The 21,782-nt window shown below is 41.9% G+C and overlaps 1 protein-coding gene across 2 annotated transcripts in view; it reads left to right on the top strand.

The window, feature by feature from the left end:
* LOC126356033 (trypsin alpha-3-like) overlaps window positions 1–21,782 on the top strand; it is a 307,460-nt gene that overhangs the window by 55,875 nt on the left and 229,803 nt on the right. The window contains exon 3 of one of the 2 annotated variants that reach the window (XM_050006688.1): window positions 20,167–20,302. The exons of the other annotated variant lie outside the window; for it this stretch is intronic. Within the exon in view, the coding sequence (XP_049862645.1) occupies window positions 20,167–20,302 (136 nt within the window). The remainder of the gene's footprint in view (window positions 1–20,166; window positions 20,303–21,782) is intronic. 2 annotated transcript variants of the gene reach the window in all.

Genomic DNA, 21,782 nt, shown 5'->3' with positions numbered 1-21,782 from the left:
CTCGATTAGGGTCTGAAGTAGTGCTGCAAGGAGTTGAGAACATGAATTCTGCAGGACTGTCCATAAATGTATAAGGTTACGAGGGGGAGGAGATCTCTTCAGAACAGCACGCTGCATGGCATCCCAGATATGCTCAATAATGTTCATGTCTGTGCAGTTTGATGGCCAGCGGAAGTGTTTAAACTCAGAAGTGTCTTCCTGGAGCCACTCTGTAGCAATTCTAGACGTGTGGGGTGTCGTATTGTCCTGCTGGAATTGTCCGTCGGTGTGCACAATGGGCACGAATGGATGATGGTGGTGATTTGACAGGATGCTTACGTTTGTGTTGAAACGTCCCCTTAGAAAAATTATACAAGACTGTGCTTAAACTGACACACAATATTTTTAGCGCAACGCAATCTGACTTTCAATAATCCCTACAAAAGAATGGCCCTGACTAACATTAACCTATACGTTTCACAAATCACTTACCTCACAAAAATCTTCCTTACTCGAACTACTGCAATACAGCGAGCACCACTACTGCCAGCTAAATAAAAGATTAAAACTACTGAAGGCACTAACTACTGACAGGCATAGAGTAGCAAATGAAAGAGTTTGATAGAGAACAAACAATGTATTTACCTTAATAGTCATAATATATATAGCAGTTCATGACATCCAGTCTTACAAATTTCAAAACTCCGCCATCTCTCTCCCCACATCCACCACTGCTGGCGGCTCACCTCCAACTGCGCAACGCTACATCCAGCCGCCCAACACTACAATAGCAGACAACAATGCAAACCAGCCACAGACTGCACACGGCACAGAGCGCTACATGACGCCGGCGTTACCAATAAAAAAACCTAAACAGCCTACTTACATAGCCCCCATGCTCCCCACAAAAAATTTACAAATTGTTTTGGGCAGTTGCCAATACAGATTTGAAAAATTTTTTCATAATTACAATAACAAAGAAATGAAATGCACACACTTATCGATACAATGTTGGTCAAAAGCTAAAATTTTCTCACTGTCCATAAAGACGGTCCTGATCATTCATCAAAGTAAAATTGCAGTGTTTTTCTCAAAGTCTGAGTAGTAAAAGAAAATGCACACAGAAGTAGTGGATTTCCATGCAGTCTTGAAGAAGTAGTGTTGTCCTTCCAACGGAAAGACAGTGCTGACTCTTGACATGGAGACAGGTAATGGGCCACAACAGAGCAAACCCACAGCAGAGTCAGTCGAAGATTTGAAGAATATTGGTAGGTAGGTCAACACAGAGTAGACCCATTGTAGTCCTAGTAGAGATTATGGTATTGGTGGGCCACCAGAGGTGCAGACCCACTGCAGTCCTTGCAGACATAATGGTATTGGTGGGCCATCGAAGGTGCAGACCCACTTCAGTCCTTGTAGAGATGGCCAGCAACCATCTGTTGCGACTGTGCAGTTGCACAATCACCATCGAAGAGTCTTGCGGAGAATATAGCAAGTCCATGAACCGCTACTTCTGCACTCACAAATTTTTTTTTTTGAAATGTCCTTAGAACCAGCAATGCTGTTACCCAGTCCCTTGTTGAATTATTAACACACATGCAAGCACTAACTGTCCCTACTTCTCACATATTGTCCATATACTATGACCAACAGAAATGTGCTCAGTGAGATGATACTTAATTTGAAGAACTGGTGTCTATACAATTATAAATTTAAAATATAAAAATATAATTAGAAAGGCACAAAATAAATCATTAAAGAACATAATAGTACAGACAACATTTGCTGTAATACAGGCTTTACAAAAGAATCGAAATAACAAATACATCAGTGTTACAGAAATTATGACATAAGTACACACATAAAAGATCAGAATAACTTTTGAAACATCAACTTCACACATGAGCATTAGAACAAAACAGAATAAATAATGTGTAAACATCTTTATGAAGTAAATAACATGTTATTAATGCAAATTATATTTGAGGATAACAGTATTCCTCATCATAGTGAATGTAGCTTAGTATTAGAAGAGAAAAAATTCTATGAAACACTACACAGAGACAGGAAGAAAACAAATACATAAGGGTACACAAACACACAGAGGGATAACACAAAAGAAAAGGACAGGGTTTGTTTTCAGGTTAACATTTGGTACTGCAGTCCAACCCAAAACTTCAATCCATAGATCGTCCCTCTTATTTCAACATTTGCTCCAGCAAAAAAAAAAAAAAAAATCCTATCCAAGCATGCTTTCTATATTCTGTTATCATCCTCTTTCAAAACTAGTTTTTCTCCACTGTACACAACTTTTTTTGGCCAAACCATTTTCTTATAGCTTCTCAATGCTTTTCTTCCAATTCATCATAGTTAGTTTCTTATATAGTCTACCCCCTCTTAAGCTACCTTAAACCTACTGAGCTCAGATGCTAAACTAAGGGACGACGCAATGCAGCAGCACAAAACAATTAACACAAACAGCAATGACAAGAAAATGGCAATTGGCAAAGCAAGCTACAGTAAATCTAAATTACCAAGCAATGCAACATTACAACTGATATGAACCAATGTGCAGCAACAAGAAAAATAAATAAGTAGTAAAACTAGCTTAACAGAGTAATACAAAGTGAAATTTAGTAGCACTATGCCTGGCAAACAGCAGCAGCAAATACAATAACTTATATCTGAACATGACAAAGCTCAAGCAGGAAAAATATTACAACAAAGACAACAATGCAGATAAGGGAAATGTATATTCACATCTTAATGTCTATATAATTGAAGTGGTGCACCACAAAAACTTACTGTAGAAAAAAATATTACCATGTACTTGAAAAGAAAATTCTGTATGCAATTCTTGTGAAGGGAAATGTCTTTTTGAGCTCCTTCGTTTTTTTAAGTACATCATAAAGTTATTATTTACTGGATCTTAGTAGTCATAATATATATAGCAGTTCATGACATCCAGTCTTACAAATTTCAAAACTCCGCCATCTCTCTCCCCACATCCACCACTGCTGGCGGCTCACCTCCAACTGCGCAACGCTACGCGCTGTTAACATCCAGCCGCCCAACACTACAATGGCAGACAACAATGCGAACCAGCCACAGACTGCACACGGCACAACCAGTGATTTTCATACAGAGCGCTACGTGGCGGCGGCGTTACCAATAAAAAAAACCTAAACAGCCTACTTACAGTGTCACCCGTCGGAATCGTATCTAGATGTATCATGGGTCCAATATCACTCCAAATGCACACTCCTCACGTTATTACAGAGCCTCTACCATCTTGAACAGTCCCCTGCGGGCATGCAGGGTTCATGGATTCATGAGTTTGTCTCCATACCCGTACACGTCCATCCGCTTGATACAATTTGAAACGAGACTCGTCCGACCAGCCAACATGTTTCCAGTCATCAACAGTCCAACTGCCGGTGTTGACGGGCCCAGGCGAGGCGTACAGCTTTGTGATGTGCAGTCACCAAGGGTATACGAGTGGGCCTTCAGCTCCTAAAGCCCATATCGATGACGTTTCGTTGAATGGTTCGCACGCTGACACTTGTTGATGGCCCAGCATGAAATCTGTGAAATCTGCAGCAATTTTCGGAAGGGTTACACTTCTGTCACGTTGAACGGTTCTCTGCAGTCGTCATTGGTTCCGTTCTTGCAGGATCTCTTTCCAGCAGCAGCTACATCGGATATTTGATGTTCTACCTGATTCCTGAGATTCACGGTACACTCGTGAAATGGTCGTATGGGAAAATCCCCACTTCATCGCTACCTCGTAGATGCCGTGTCCCATCGTTCGTGAGCAGACTATAACATCACGTCCAAACTCATATATTGATAACTTTCCATTGTAGCAACAGTAAGCGATCTAACAACTGCGCTAGACATTGTTGTCTTATACAGGAGTCTGCTTGTTTATATATCTCTGTATTTGAATACCCATGCCTACACTAGTTTCTTTGGCGCTTCAGTGTACTACACTGGGCACTCGTTTTTTATGTTCTGCACGACTTTTGTCCATCGATAGTTTAAAGTACGCATCATTTTGTTTCAGACTTTCCGTAAATGACTCTGAAAAGGCTTTTGAACATTCTTCAGATTTCTTCATTCACTGAGACGTCTTTAAAAACGCTGACTTTACATCTAAATTATTCAGTTCTAGTCTTTCAATAATTCCATCCTCTTGTTTAATGATTTTGTGTGTCTCATACATTCGCTAAATTTGCAGCCCTACCTACTTGTAGGTTCAACTTTTGCTCATTAATTTACGTATTAAAATTTTTCTGCCATATACAAAACAACCAAAAATTTAATGAATGGGCTGTACTATATACATAAAAAGTTATTTAACTTCACGTAAGTAAGTGCTTCAAGTCCACCACCACTAATGACTGTTACATTTCAGCTATACCCATCCTTAATTCTTGTACCGGAGGAATGATTTCTTAGCACTGGTTTCACCTTCTTGATTCATTTCTGTAGAACATGAACCCTGGATCTAGGGGTAGCGTCTTTGGCTATTAATCAAAACGCCATCGGTCCAGGGATTCATCCCAACACTGTTTAAATTTTGGAAAAAAAAGTCATCAACAGTGGAGGCCATAGACTTCCGACACAAGAAGTCATCCTGGTTCTGCCGACGGTTTTGTCAAACAGGGAGGAGAAACGGACAGAGGTTCAGGGCGCTCTCTTGTCCTTGGGGTGGGAAAATGCCCATAAAAGGTGGAAGAATCAGCAATGATCAACGGCATGAGGATGCAGAAGACGATGGAAACCACTACGTTAAAGACACATAATGTATATCCACAAGACCGTGGCCTGTAACTGAAAATGTGTCAGGATGATCTCCCCGCTGGCAAAACATTCCAGATTAGTCCCCCATTCGGGTCTCCAGGAGTAGACTACCAAGGAGAAGGTGATTATGAGTAGAAGATGGAATAAACGAGGACAGGATAACATTTTACGACTCGGGGCTTGGAATGTCAGAAGTCTGAGCGTAGTAGGCAAGTTAGGAAACCTGAAGAGGAAAATTCAAAGAATCGGTGTAGATATAACGTGGGGCAGTGAAGTGAGATGGAAAGAAGGATTTTTGGTCAGACGAATATGACATAATACGAACAGCAGCAGAAAATGGTACAACGGGAGTAGGATTCTTTATAAATAAGAAAGTAGATCAGAGAATGAATTGTTGTGAACAGTTCAGTAATAGGCAGGTTCTCATCAGATTCAACAGTAATTCAACACTGAGAACGACAGTTGAGTTACACATACCAACGTCGCAAGCAGAAGATAAGGAGGTAGAGAAAGTATATGAGGTTATTCAGTATGTAAAGGGAGATGGAAATTTAATAGTTGCGGGGAACTGGAACGTGTCTGTAGGGGGAAGGAGTAGAAGAAAGGAAACTTCATGAAACTATAGGGAACGAAGCGAGAGAATTCCACAAAGTCCTACAACAAATTACCCATTTTTTTGAAGCGAAATATGCCGAGAAAAAGGTGTGCTGCATCACTAATTGCACGCCCCTCGTATGGGTTGCAACAAGTAACGAAGAAAATGTAAGATACATCAAATATGTTCTTTCACATAACAAATAACTTATTTAACGATAATCTTTTCGTTGAAGTTATTTGAATACTTCATAATTAACAATTATAAGGTCGATGACTTCAAATGGAAATAAAATTGAATAGCCAAATTTCGGAATAAATCAAAAATATAAAAAATAATTAAGTTTTTGTAGAAATAATTAAAATGGGTATTGGATGACAGACACATAATTGGAAAACATATTTTGCGTATAGGTGTACAAAACTGGATTTTTTTGACCTCATTAAAGCTATATGCAATGTGAAATTACAATTTTTTTGTATCGTACGGTAAATGTATGTAGTGTATCGAATAGACGAATTACTTACCTGTTTCGAAAAGTATTACATATAGCAAAAGATGGGCTATTGATCAACTACATATCGCTACGGTTCTGACAATGTGAAGTGAAGAACACGTGTCACGTGGAAATGACGTGTGAGTGCTATGACAGCCTGTGTAGCAATATTACGTAAAACTAAAACTTTATTGTCCTACCTCTGTGGCTTTCCGAAGCAGTAACGCCGCGGGTAGCACTTGTTATGTTTCCCACCTTACTCCCTATTCTTTTCATTGGGCGAATGGGATACCTAGTAGTTCCTGAAACCGTCTCAAGTACACTTCTCAATGAGATTTTTGCTTCTCTTTTTGCCTCTTGTGCCAAAAATTTAATGGCATTGCACTTGTGCGTGATTATGAAGAGCTTTCCCTGCACCGTGTACCATGTTATACAGTACAGTGTTAGCGGTCAGAACCTCTAAGTTTGCAGGTCGGCTCTCGACTGTCAGCCCTACAGAAGAATAGCATGGAATGGCCCAGCGCTCACGACAAGAATGATGAAGGCTAGATAGCACGCCATTATGCTCCACCGTGGTATCTTATTGCTCGCATATACCTCTCGCGCTCATCTCAGCGCCGTAGCGATTTTCTTAAAACTGCAACACTACACTGGACTTGCAGTATGTTTTGGCAGGCGACAGGCGACTCTGAGTTACCGCACTGACGGTAATCACTCGAACTAGTAAACCTTCCACTTGACTGCGTCCCACGTGTGTCTGCTAAATTCATTTTTTTTTCCCTTTGATTGTGTTTGTTGCTGATAGCCCACATCAGAGGTTCTCACATTTATCAGAATGTAAATGAACTTGAATGCTGAAATAATGTTAATGAAATAGCGGCCTGTCATTATTTTAGTCGACTATTGATGGGTGAGTAATATATCAACAAGGGATTGATCTCCTATAAATGTTGTGGAACAAGTTTATTGATTAAAAATAGGACAAAAAATACATGTTAAGCGTGGTTACAAAATAGAATACGAACTGATGGCAGCACAGATATGCAACAAACAGCTAACACTCCCATGTGTGGCAGCTGGTTGGCAAAGACTAAGGTTTGTCTGAGTGAACCATTTACTCTGGCTCAAAAAATAGATAATGCTATCTCAAATTATCTAACACTGAAAACATCTTGATTGATTCGTTCAACACAGAAGCGGTGCAGCTGAGAACTAGTGGTGCGACTGTGATTCTGTTTGTCCTAACAAGCCGTTGCAGGACGTGTGGCGCTCTCTGAGGTACCGGTCGTGGTGGTTCATGTGTCTGCAGAGTAGCAACGTGCCGCGCCTGTAATTCCCTATCGCAGGCACGAAATAAGGAAAGTCGCGGCTGCCGTTCTGTTAGACGGATCGCAATTAATCTCTAATGGAGCCTTGAAATCTCGGAAGATTCCGGCTTATGACACTCCCATTCGGCGGTCATACCATGGACCAATTTGATTCACTTATACAGCAGTGCGCACAAGGGGATCAAAGGTAAAACTGGCATACTTGTCACGAATAAGATTGCGCTCGGCACAGCGAATTTTCCGAAATGACTGACGTCTAAACTGTCAGTAGAGCTATGTCCTCACCACAGGCTCCCTAGTGAAGACCAGTGCTGGTGCGAAATCACACTATGGACAAGTGTGCCAGGTGCAACCCATTCATAACAAAAGTCAAGACCACAGTCTGCTCCAGACCACAGTCTGAATCACGGGACCAAAGTCTGAATCGGAAGACCAAGTTTTTCCTCTCCCCACTTTCCATGAAACCTTGGTAAGCTCCACAAAAACACTCCCACAACTTCCTAATCCAAGTTAACGCTATTGTTCTCTTTTCAGGAGAAGCAAGCAGCCTCTGACTCGCAAATTCCCGCGCAGAGAGGAGGAGATGATATGCTCCCGACTTGTTTTTTTTTCCCACGGCCACTTTAGGCCGCATGTTATTTTGAGTGTCCATATAGGTCTAAAATGAACAACACATTAATCATGGAGATCATTATGTGAACAGCCCGAACGTTACCACCTTTCTGACCAGCGGCTCCGGCTAAACTAAGAGATGAGCTTTTGTGTCCCAACGTAGGTGGTTTCAGACCCGCCATAAATATTGAATTCCTTCTAAAATTGTTTTGAAGGCCTCGGGCCAACGGATGACACCACTCGTTGGCTCCCTTGACAACGTGCGGTCCATGGTAAACATGGAAACGCGAACAGAGGGAATTTACGACACGTCGTAACACGTCGGTTAGGCGACCTAGATTTCTCTCATGCCCCCTGGCCTTGCTGTGGCAAGGGCGCAGGTACAGGTAGGGTGTTTTTCCGCCTCTTCGACGGAATGCATTGTCTGCGCACTGTTGCAATGTATTCTTTGGGCCCAACATTCTGCCCTCGGTAAGTGCTTTGAGATGTTCCTTTCCTTAGTAGTTGCATGGGGCTTTCAAGCCCCAAACGCCTACTGCAAGATTTGCTGCCTGCTTGATCTCAACTCTGGAAAAATACTATTCGAAATAGAGCCACCATAAAAGATCCTGCGTGCATTAACAACATACATGCTCTCATCAATGCCTACTCATGCTGGTAACTTCCTCTCGTCTCATGAAAACTGGTCTTGAGTGTAAAATCAACTTTAAATTGTACCCTTGAATATGGAGAATAGTGAGAGAGTGATTTGTCCTCTCTCAAAAACATTTTGCAACTTTTAATTTTTAATTGATACTTGATCACATGTGAATAGCTATGCATTCTTTTCTCCTGACTTCAGTATTGAGTATTGGTATTCTAGTTTCTTTACAAGTCTTTAATGTGGAATACATTTGAATTAATGAGCCAAATTTAGCGCTTCTCCGATTGTTATGATTGCTGTGTGGTCCTTCCTGGTCATCTATAGCCCCACTATAAGCATTGTTTAATCAGTGGTCCCACTGACCATTTGATTTACGCCTGTAAGTAGGATGTAGTCAGATACTTTTAAGGGCATCATCTTCTTTGGGTTCCACTTGCTGGAAGAAGTGGCAGGCACGCCAATGTACCGCCAAAACCATACAGAAGAAAGCTTATGTGATTCACTGACGAATGTTGTTGTCCCCTTTAGTCACTCACGTTGACTATAGTGACAGTAGGAAGGGTGTCCGATGAGATAGCGTGAATAAATTCATGACATATTACGGACTAATGAAACGAAGCCCATCATCTAAGGATAAAGCTAGAAAGAAGAAGATGTAATAAATCAATTTTCATGACCAACCAAAATATGATTTTAGATATAGGTTTTGGAATAGTGATTGTCCTCTGTCAGAGTTCTATGAGACCTTATTGTGGTACCACCCATGATGTGGCGCAGTTGAATTCTTTCCTGCTACAGCACTGCCGTAAGAGAATTATGTAAATGTTGTTGTACCAGTAAGATAATTCCATCACATCTAGTTTCAGTTAAATGACATCATGAGCGGAGTACTATGTTAAGGCTTTTTAACATGTTCACAAGTATTTAGATGAGAAATGGATGTTTGCTTTAACGACCAGTAATGCTCCCCCCCCCCCCCCCCCCTCTCCAAACCACCAAAACTTTAAGGAATCAACCTCCGAAATATAAAACAGCTCCAAATGTCTGATTACCTTACCAATGAGTTAATGTTTTAAATATTTAACGTTAAGGAAGTATAATAGTTCTGGTCCTTGACATGTAAGGTATGGCACTGGGCGCAGTTGATGTCCAAGCCGGTCCCACATGTGTTCAATTGGAGACAGACCTGGGATCTTGCTGGGCACTGGAGTACCTTAACAATATGCATACAGTTTGTAAAGATAAATACCATTTGTGAACAAGTATTCTTCAGTTTAAAATGGAACTACGAAGCATTTGCATGAAAGGGGAGATGAAATGAGCATGTGACATTGTTGGCCGGGAGGCCCCATGCGGGGAAGTTCGGCCGCCGAGTGCAAGTCTTATTTCAGTCGGCGCCACATTGGGCGACTCTCGTGCCGGTGATGAGGATGAAATTATGGTTCAAATGGCTCTAAGCACTATGGGACTTAACATCTGACGTCATCAGACCCATAGACTTAGATTTACTTAAACCTAACTAACATAAGGACATCACACACATCGATGCCCGAGGTAGGATTTGCACCTGAGACCGTAGCAGCAGTGCGGTTCCTGACTGAAGCGCCTAGAACCGCTCGGCCACAGCGGCCGGATGATGAAATGATGATGAGGACAACAATACATCCATTCACGAGCGGAGAAAATCTTCAACGCGGCTGGGAATCGAACCTGGGCCCGTTGCATCGTAGGCAAGCACGTTACCACTCAACTAAGCAGGCGGACATGCATGACAGGTAATACATGAGGACGCAGGATGCCTGTGACGTGCTGTCATACCGTCAGAGTTGCCTCAGTCATCATCAACCACGACCCGAAGTCAGATCCGATGGGGTACTCACACAATGACGTCAGAAGTAACTCAGCTACGTTGCTCCAAAAGAATGGGACCTCTATCCAGGCCGCCACCAAATTCGCCAACGATGATCATCTGGGGAACAGCAAAACTACGATTTATCACTGAATGCGACACCTTCATGAGCAGTCCATGATACCTAATGATGTAACCAGTCCACAAGAAGCTGTTTTGCTGTGTTGATAACAGCAGCCTATCTCTGGGACGGTAATTACCTAGTTTTGCTGGTGATAGGCTCTCACCAATGGCGTGTCATGACGCAGAAGGTTGTATGGAGTCCATCACTTGTTCCTGACTAGCAGGCGCAGATGTGAAGGAATTTCACTGTGTTTGGTGCTCAGTTTGGTAATCCTGCCTTGTGGTGGTCAACTAGAGTCGGCCGAAACCTTGACTGCCAGTATCCCTGCTCTCGTGTTCCAGCATTGGACCATTTTTACATCCAAAAACCTCACAGATCTGGATATAGCACGAGTCGACCAGCAGGCCAGAGGGAGACCGAGAATGAGGTTCCTTACAAACTCTGTCAGGTTGTGCTAACGTTGTCTCACACGAATACACAGGATCTTCGTGCCCATCACAGTCACCACTCAACATCTGACTCTGTTCACGCCGCTTATACTCCCTACCTGGCCCTGTAACAACACTAAACACGAACAACGCTAATGCCCTCTGGTGGTCGTTCAAACAAACACAAAAAAATTGGAAGAGTAGTTATTCACGTGCCCGCAGATCGTATGTACAAGTACAATGTTAGATTGATACTCGTCCATGGCTTCTAGGTACGTCACTTTTTTGTAGCATGCAGTTCGTTCACTGGTGTGTAGAAAAGAAATGGTGAACCATATCTGGATGATAATATTTTCGTTCGTCTTGATCTCCAAGTAGAGCAAACAATTTCTTCAGTCGAATCATGCTGGAGCGCAACATAGAGTGGTGTTTGTACAAACACTGCAGTGCGTCAGCCTGCTAGAACTGAAAAAGATCTCAATCGTACTAGGCTCACTAAGTGTACTATCAGCTTTCAACGTCTATGGTATATGGAGGGACAACAACGTTCATATTACGAACTTGATGCTCATGGTGGCTGACCTACAGCGGCATGCAACTCAGCACACCATCACACCAAGACCTCTAAAAGAAGGAGTGTGTGCACCTATTATAACAGGGAACGCAACACACAAGAGACACTTGCTTATCCCTGATTTCCAAGCATCCGATCACATTTCTCGTTGTACGTCGAGAGCGTGTAATGTATCAAAAGAAACATGATGACAGAATCATTGCTAATACTGCAGCTTGTTCCACGCTGAAGACCGCGGTTTACGGATAGGACATTTGGTGCAATTCAGAGACCAGGATGTGTTTGTAACACACCACTTTCCTCTGCAGTACAGATGCTAGAGATTATTAACCTTGTTTATACGACTTAACATCAGAAGGCGATTTAAATCACATTTTTTTGTCATCTGATTGATATACCAATCAGCGTGTTAGTTTGTCCAAGAGGCTAAGCAACTACTACTTTACTACTAACCAAGCAACAGAAAACGCAGAAAGTTAGACTATATAGAATTTTTAAGAGCTTGGATCAGGCACTTACAACTATCAGCAACTATACTACCAAGATAAATTCGTACCAGTAATGTAATATTTATCAATTGCTTACTTATCTCGACCAGATTAGACCCTTTCTTACATCTGATCATGAGTGACATATACCAAAGATATTAAAAATTCCTAATAATAATAATAATAATATTAATAATAACAGTAATAACTGACTTTAATAATAATAGTAAAGGGCATTTACAATAACATAGATTCGCTCAGCATATTTGAAGCCATGTTTAGATTATCAAAAGCGGAATGGATGACGAAAGTGGAGAACTCGCACTCTTAACGGGATTCGGCGAGATGCCGCGTGTATTGAGGGTAATGGGGAAGGGGCAGTACATTAGTAGTAAGTGGATAAGTTGCTAGGGAAGTCCGGCGCAAGGGCGATAGCCACTGTGTCCGTATGCCTTCGTGGTCAGAGCAACTGCCTAGTAAGCAGGAGACGCGGGTTCGTGTCCCCATCTGGCACAAATTTTCAACTTTCCCCATCGATTTAAATCAGTACCCATTCAAAGCCAATGTCTGTAATTCCGTTGTGTCTTAATTCATAGGGGCTACTGGATCAAAATGGTGTCCGTTCTTTCAGACATGTCCGAAAGAACAGACACCACATATATACGAAAAGACAGTGACAGTGGCTGCTAGGAAGGAAGAGAAACTTGTCGACAAGGGGTAGGGAGTAGTTCTGAGAGGAGGACTGACGAGAACGAGCTGCACAGAATGTAAGAAAGATGGCTATTGTGATAGAAGGTGGAGAATGAGCAGTCTTTTGAGATTTTGAACTAATTTAATTTCTCTGACACTTTGAGGACGGTTGTTCCAAAATCGGGTTCCCGGGTGCAGAAAAAAAAAGCACTCCGTCTTCTGGCCACGAGTGGCCTACCGGGACCATCCGACCGCCGCGTCATTCTCATGGAGGATGTGGATAGGAGGGGCGTGGAGTCAGTACACCGCTCTCCCAGTCGTTATGGTGATATTCTTGACCGAAGCGGCTACTATTCGGTCGAGTAGCTCCTCAATTGGCATCACGAGGCTGAGTGCACCCCGAAAAATAGCAACAGCGCATGTCGGCCTGGATGGTCACCCATCCAAGTGCCGACCACGCCCGACAGCGCTGAACTTCGGTAATCTCACGGGAACTTGTGTATCCACTGCGCCAAGGCCGTTGCCCAGGGTGCAGAAAATGATTTGGAGAAAAGTTCAGTTGCTGCAGTAGTCAGATAGTAGGATAAGAATTGAACACAAATAAGAGGAAGTGCAATAACTGATCAGACGTTAGAGCGAAAACAGAGCACGATAATCTCTACGCTTATTGATGTGAAGCCACGTTAATTGATCGTAGGCTGGTGTGATATGGTCTACAAAGTGCACGTCACAAATGCATCTTACACAAGCATTCATTGCCAGTTCCAGCCTGCGTGAGCTTTCGTACGAAGTACAGCCAAATATGTGAATTATTAGCGTCTCTACAACTTTCTTTCGAAGCTCGAGAGGCAATACTTTTTCATATTTCTGTAGTGAGTGAAATGGCGCTAACACGTTTTCTTACAGACTGTAGTTGCGTGTTCTGATAAGTGTAAATGGTGACCCAGAATTATCCGCAAGTTCTTTACAGAAGAAGAAAAGTTTTTTCTGTGCCATTTAGGATGAATTGTGGAAGAGATTATCTGAACTGAGGGGTACTAAGCGATTAAGTTTGCTTGCGTTTTAGATGGATTAAAAAAAAGGAAAGATCCAGCCTTTGCTCTGTGCCCACACTGTTAGAACAAATATATCGGCATTTACATACTGGATGGTTATGCACAGGTTTGTTGGATTTGCACTCAGATGTAACTGAATGTCTTTACCTTATAGCTGATTTTTGCAGTGGGTGAGATTAGTTGACCCATCATTAACATATAAAGAGAAGAGTAATGGGACCAATATTGATCCTTGTGGGGCCCCTAATACTACATTTCTCCTTTGTGACCTTTTTGTTCCAGTCATTATACAATGTTGGCGAGATATAAGGTATGAGCGGAAGCACTGTACATTGTCGAAAACTTTGCTGAAATCGAGAAAGCACATAATAGTCTCCTGTTGTTTATCTATATCTTGTTTCAGTTCGTCAGTCACTTTATAAGAGCAGTCGTCATGCTACAATTTTGCCGGAAATTGGACCGATATACGTCTAAAAGGTTATTTGATGTTAAATAATTAACAAACTGTTCATGAAGTATCGTTGGTAATGCTAATAGAATGCAAAAGAGCCTACAATCTGCAAGCTGTTTGGCAGAGTCCTACTTGGATGATGATTTTATGAATTCTGCTTCTAGGCTGTTGGAAACAGGCTAAAGGTCATAGGATGGTTAAAATGTCCGTTATTTTGCGCAGAAAATATCGACTATAAGTTTAATCATTTGCACTTTTACTAGTATATTATCGTGCCCTGCAGCTGCTGAACGAATTTACGTAATTGACTTCAGTAGCGCATTAGGGCTTACCAGCTACAGAAATAATTTTTCATTTGTATCAGTCACTGATACTTTAAGGGCATCGATGGTTTGCTACCTTGTGCGTTGGTCAGGTCAAGATATCGGCTAGGCGAAATACTCATTTAGTTCCTCAATAGGAATCAAAGGTTTAGCTGCAGATTTGGGTTTGCTTATTCCTTCACATCATAATTTTTCCACAGGATGGCGGATCTGTGAAAATCCTCAGTTAGCAAGTGAGTATGCCGGAGCTTTGCATTCCTGACAGGTTGACTAACTTAGTGCGTAGGTGCTTGTATGTGAGAAGATTATTATCAAGGGTCATGAGCAGTCTGCATGCCCTGTATGCTGCATCTCTGACACTCATAAGCTGTTTGAGGTGGTCTGTAAGCCCTGTTACCTGTTTTCCCCTTTCTCTTACTGTTTTTAGAGTAGCGTATTTGTCGTATAAATTATTGACTCTCTGTGAAGTTGGATAGTTCATTATTTATTTCGAAGTTATTTCCTGCCGCTGTCTGCCAAGGAATATAAGCGTTAGCTGTAATCTCAGAGATAGTCATGAGCTTAAAATCTGTAGAATTCTCCACTTGTGGTTTGTTCTTTTGGTACTGCAACGAGAAAGTTACCATGAGCAGACAAACCAGTGCAGAAATCTGAGCATTGCAATTACTCTATTTGGAGATTTGGCTGTGAATATGAAAAGAAACCTACTGCTGTCAGCTGCATGGTGAGAGGCCCAAGTGGAATCAGTGCACGGTTTGAGCGGGAAAATATTTGTGTGAATTTTGATACAGAAGGGCTGTTAGCAAATTTATCTTGGTATCTCCAGTTACAATTACGTATTCACCCAAACACTCAAGGCATGAGAGTGTACATTCAAAGCTAGAGAACTGTCCAACTTTAGGTGGATTGTGTATTGTGCAGACGAGACGCTTTCTATTGTGCGACTTAATCTCAATGAACATGTATTAAGGCTGCTTGTCTTGTTTTTTAGATGTGAGCAGGACCATGGCGGACAAATCTAGGAGTAGATATGCTGTCATACTACCCCCTCCTCTGTTACGTCTATAGTGTCTGAGAGAAATGTAACCATCAAGACTTACAGGACTGGAACGAATACACGGCTTCAGCCATGTCTCCGACAGGAGTGTAATATGATAGCTGAGGTCTTGAAATATGCTGCAGAACTCAGTCGGGTGGGCTGGTAAGGACAGCACATTTGTATGAGTGAATTGTAGAGTAGAGCTGTGACGGGTAGTTTCTGCTGCATTGTGGCAGGTAGGAAGAGATGCCCCAGTCTATCACACCCCATTGCCTTGCGGAATGCGGTGCGCAGGGGAGAAGAGAGGCGCACAGGTCTGTAGAAGGCAAGTAGGAAGCGGGAGAAAGAGGCCAGAGGAAATGGGAAGTTCAGGTACGCTTGTCTGGCGCAGAGAGTGAAGGCGAAGTTGCGTGAGTTTTCTAGACACCGATAAAACACAGTGACAAGATGAGCAGTGTTTGATGATATGAGACAATGGTAATAAAAAAGTGATTATACTGAAAATAATAATAATAATAATAATTAATTAATGAAACAGTAAAGGCAACAAAGAAACCGTTTATCTAGGAGATTATGACAGTAATGAATAAAACGGATATACTGAGATGACAAGAGTCATAGGACAGCGATACATACGTATACAAATGGCGGCAGTATTGCGTACACAAGGTATAACATGGTAGTGTATTGGAGGAGGTGTAATTTGTACTCAGGTGCTTCATGTGAAAACGAGTCTTACACGATTATGGCCACACGACAGTTATTAACAGACTTGTATGCGGAACAGTGGTTGGGGCAAGAAACATGGAACATTCTATTTCGGGAATCGTTAGGGAATTCAATACTCCGAGATTCACAGTGTCAACCATGTGCCGAGAATACGAAATTTCAGGCATTACCTCTGCCCACGTACAACGCAGAGGCCGACGGCCTTCACTTAACGACTGAGAGCAGCGGCGTTTTCGTAGTTGTCAGTGCTAACAGACAATCAACACCGCAGAAATGAATGTGGGACGTACGGCGAACGTATCCGTTAGAATACTGCGGTGAAATTTGGCGTTAATGAACTCTGGTAAGTTTGACATTCATGGACTCTGGTGACAGACAACCAGCGCGAGTGCCTTTGCTAACAGCACGAAAACACCTGCAGCGCCCTTGGGCTCTTGACCATCCTGGTTCGGCCCTAGGTGACTGAAAAACAGTGACGTGGTCATTGTTGTGGTCTTCAGTCCTGAGACTGGTTTGATGCAGCTCTCCATGGTTCTCTATCCTGTGCAAGATTCTTCATTTCCCAGTACCTACTGCAACCTACATCCTTCTGAATCTGCTTAGTGTATTCATCTCTTGGTCTCCCTATACGATTTTTTCCCTCCACGCTGTCCTCCAATACTAAATTGGTGATCCCTTGAAGCCTCAGAACATGTTCTACCAAACGATCCCTTTTTCTGGTCAAGTTCTACCACAAACTTCTCCCCAATCCTATTCAATACTTCCTCTTTAGTTATGTGATCTACACATCTAATCTTCAGCATTCTTCTGTAGCACCACATTTCGAAAGCTTCTATTCTCTTCTTGTCCAAATTATCTATCGTCCACGTTTCACTTCCATACATGGCTACACTCCATACAAATACTTTCAGAAATGACTTCTTGACACTTAAATCTATACTCGATGTTAACAAATTTCTCTTCTTCAGAAACGCTTTCCTTGCCATTGGCAGTCTACATTTTATATCCTCTCTACTTCGACCATCATCAGTTATCTTGCTCCCCAAATAGCAAACCTACTTTACTACTTTAAGTGTCTTATTTCCTAATGTAATTCCCTGAGCGTCACCTGACGTAATCCGGCTACATTCCATTATCCTCGTTTTGCTTTTGTTGATGTTCATCTTATATCCTTCTTTCAAGACACTATCCATTCCATTCAACTGCTCTACAAGTCATTTGCTGTCTCTGACAATGTCATCCGCGAACGTCAATGTTTTTATTTCTTCTCCATAGATTTTAATACCTACTGCGAATTTTTCTTTTGTTTTCTTTACTGCTTGCTCAATATACAGATTGAACAACATCGGGGAGAGGCTACAACCCTGTCTCACTCCCTTCCCAACCACTGCTTCCCTTTCATGTCCCTTGACTGTTATAACTGCCATTTGGTTTCTGTACAAATTGTAAATAGCGTTTCGTTCCCCGTATTTTACCCTGCCACCTTTAGAATTTGAAAGAGAGTATTCCAGTCAACATTGTCAAAAGCTTTCTCTAAGTCTACAAATGCTAGAAATGTAGGTTTGCCTTCCCTTAATCTATTTTCTAAGATAAGTCGTAAGGTCAGTATTGCCTCACGTGTTCCAGTATTTCTACGGAATCCAAAGTGATCTCCCCGAGGTGGGCTTCTACTAGTTTTTCCATTCGTCTGTAAAGAATTCGTGTTAGTATTTTGCAGCTGTGGCTTATTAAACTGATTGTTCGGTAATTTTCACATCTGTCAACACCTGCTTTCTTTGGGATTGGAATTATTATATTCTTCTTGAAGTCTGAGGGTATTTCGCCTGTTTCATACATCTTGCTCACCAGATGGTAGAGTTTTGTTGGGACTGGCTCTCCCAAGGCCGTCAGTAGTTCCAATGGAATGTTGTCTACTCCGGGGGCCTTGTTTCGACTCAGGTCTTTCAGTACTCTGTCAAAATCTTCACGCAGTATCGTATCTCCCATTTCATCTTCATCTACATTCTCTTCCATTTCCGTAATATTATCCTCAAGTAGATCACCCTTGTATAGACCCTCTATATACTCCTTCCACCATTCTGCTTTCCCTTCTTTGCTCAGAACTGGGTTTCCATCTGAGCTCTTGATGTTCTCTTATCTCCAAAGGTCTCTTTAATTTTCCTATCGGCTGTATCTATCTTACCCCTAGTGAGATAAGCCTCTACACCCTTACATTTGTCCTCTAGCCATCCCTGCTTAGCCATTTTACACTTCCCGTCAATCTCATTTTTGAGACGTTTGTATTCCTTTTTGCCTGCTTCATTTACGGCATTTTTATATTTTCTCCTTTCATCAATTAAATTGAATATATCTTCTGTTACCCAAGGATTTCTGCTAGCCCTCGTCTTTTTACCTACTTGATCCTCTGCTGCCTTCACTACTTGATCCCTCAAAGCTACCCATTGTTCTTCTGTCATATGAGTCCCGATTTCAGTTGATAAGAGCTGATGATAGGGTTCGAGTGTGGAGCAGGCGCCACGGAGCCATCGACCCAGGTTGTCAAGAAGACATTGCGCAAGCTGCTGGTTGCTCCGCAATGGTTTGGGCCGTGTTTACATGGAATGAACCGATCACTGACTGGAGGTAGTTGTGTCTGGCTACTTGAAGACCATTTGCAGCCGCGCGGAGTGGCCGCGCGGTTAGGGGCGCCATGTCACGGATTGCGCGGCCCCTTCCGTCGGAGATTCGAGTCCCCCATCGGGGATGGGTGTGTGTGTTGATCTTAGCATAAGTTAGTTTAAGTAGTGTGTGAGTCGAGGACCATGGTCTCAGCAGTTTGGTCCCTTAGGGATTCTCACACATTTAAATATTTGACCCATTTGCAGCTATTCATAGATAATATGTTCCCAAATTTGTGGAATTTTTATGGATGATAATGGGCCACGCCACTGGGAGTTGTTCGAGATTGGTTTGAGGAACATTCTGGACAATTCAACTGAGTGATTTGGCCACCCAGATCGCCCGAAGTGAATCCCATGGAATATTTATCGAATATAGTCAGGAGGTGAGTTCATGCACAAAATCTTGCACTGCCATCTTTTCGCATTTATGGACGGCTTTAGACGTGGTGTGGCTCAATATTTCTGCGGCGGACTTCCAACGACTCGTTGAGTCCGTGCCACGTTGAGGTGCTGCACTAAGCCAGGCGAACGAGGTCCGACACGATATTAAGAGGTGTCCCATGACTTGTGTCACTTCATTGGGTTTGGCAATCAATTAATCATCTTAATCAAAATCCTGTGAGATTAGTGAAGTAGTATTGTAATATCTGTTATATTGGTACTGTGAGTAAGGAAAGTGAACAAAAATGTATAACTAGTATTAAAAGTAAAACAAAAAAGATAATTGATCATATCAGGATACTGGTTTCAAGGAAAAAAATGCTTCAAAATGAAATGTTTCTTTCGAAAAGACCACTTTAGTCTCGGACAACTTAGGCTTTTAAGTTCAATGATGTTAGTCACAGAATGCTTTTCCGTAGCTGCCTTTACGATTATTCCACTTATTCCACCATCCCAGGCCCACACATGCACTCTTTACTGAGTGATTGCACTGTTAAATACTTTCATTCCGTCACATGTTAGATGTCTGGTCACTCCTGGTTTCACTAATTTCTTCTTTGCCCCAAAGATTTTAATTTTCTTGTGATAGACGTGTCTCTTTTTTTTTTCTTGAAGCTGGAATTGCTCATTCTGCTCTGTGGCTCCTATCAACGCAAAGTTCTGAGACTTGTTCACATAATTTTTCACTTGTGATTTTAAAGAATTCATCTTCTGCATTTTTGTGGTGTTAGTACGATGCTGACTGGATGGTGAGTAGAGCGAATGTCAATAAAATTGCATAAAAATAACTTTGCAAGTTATATGCACAGTTATGAGTGTAACTAATGGTCCGTCGCCTGGACGTGTGATGTTGCAGGGTACCCGCCAAATTGCTGAGCGTGTCCGTGGGCAGCGTGAACATCAAGTCGGCCATCAAAGTGCCTGTGTCCGCAGTCTTTGTACACTCCGAATACAACAGCGAAACAAGCCAGAACGATATCGCTGTTCTCAGGGTAAGTTTATGCGGCCTAGTCTGATCACACTTAGAACATTAGTGATGTGTACCGTTTCATACATCTCGAAGGCTGTTGTATCACATCTTTGCCAATCTTTCGACTCTCTTGCCAGCAACTTTTTTGCACAAATATGTTATGTATTAAACTGCAGTGTAACCAGGACCAGGCATGTCAAAGTAAACAGCACAGACTTTCATCTGGAGTATGCCTTCTTTACTTATAATATGATCTAGCTTTTCAAATCATCTCTTAGAAAAATACACACGAAAGCTGTACGAGAGGCCAGTTTACTGATTACTAATTACTGATACTTTCGGTATGTATGCAAAGATTTCTTAGGTGATCTCAGGTGGATGCAGTGACAGTGACATCCAGATAGTAGGGAACGGACCTGGTTAGCAGTTGAAAAATTGCTTACAGTAGCGAATGTCAATATTTGACAATAAAGGCGAAAGGGAATTTTTAGCACTGCTAATGGTGAGAGGCGTCATCGAGTGTAAGACGACTGGTCAACAAAGATTGAGACTGATTTCTTTGACAGATGTGTATTACTCGATTTCAATGTTTACGTGATCTTTTTCAAAGTATTCCTCTCCTACTTCAATGATCTTTTTATAACGTCTGTGCCAGTCCTCGGAACACACATGAATACAGTGCTGTAGAACTCAGTTCCTGCAAACAGAACTTATGTCATACAGGAAATGTATTCGCCATTGGCGATTTAAATTTTGACAGCAGTTTTTGTAGGTTAAATTTGGACATAAGGTGACTGGCCCATTAAAAGTAACGCGGTACACTGGTTTATATACTTATAACTGACAATCTAGGGCCCTACCAGATACTTCCATTTAGACTATGAAAGTAGAGCTGAAGATAACTTCATGATGGTAGTGTTTCCCGCAAATAAAGACGCATCAGTGGAAAATGGCAGTTGAATTTCATATCCGCCCTGTGGAAATCTTCAAACAATTTCTTTCTGTAGGAAGCAGGGGACACCGCACAGAGTACTTCCACACAGAGCACTCTTCTCGGGAACCATTCTTGCTATAAGGCTACCGACAATTTAAAATCAGTACTGCCATCTAATGAGGGTTCTTAGAAACTTCTCGGCCCCAGATGAGTGAACATCTTAGTGCGATGAACGTATTTGTGTTTTTATGCAATGTTAATAAATTTTCATACTCAAATATCGAAGCTCCTAGGGAGCATACCTTTTAGAACTGAGAATAGATAAATATATGTTCGTTTAGAGGAGATCATTCTGCAGGGTGACCCAAAAGTCCGTTAACATTTAAAAATTCAATACTCCACTGAATAATGTAGGTAGATAGCTAAAAATTGACACACTTACTTGAAATGGCATGGAGTTTTATTGAAACGGAATTCATGATTACTGTTCCTTGCGAGAAAAGTGAATAAATCCAGAGCCCTCTAGGTTTTGGATATGAAGTTGTAGGGCCGGTACTTCTCTTTGGCA

This window comes from Schistocerca gregaria, chromosome 3, assembly GCF_023897955.1.
Source record: "Schistocerca gregaria isolate iqSchGreg1 chromosome 3, iqSchGreg1.2, whole genome shotgun sequence".
NCBI lineage: Eukaryota > Metazoa > Arthropoda > Insecta > Orthoptera > Acrididae > Schistocerca > Schistocerca gregaria.
This window is presented reverse-complemented; position numbering and strand designations above follow the sequence as displayed.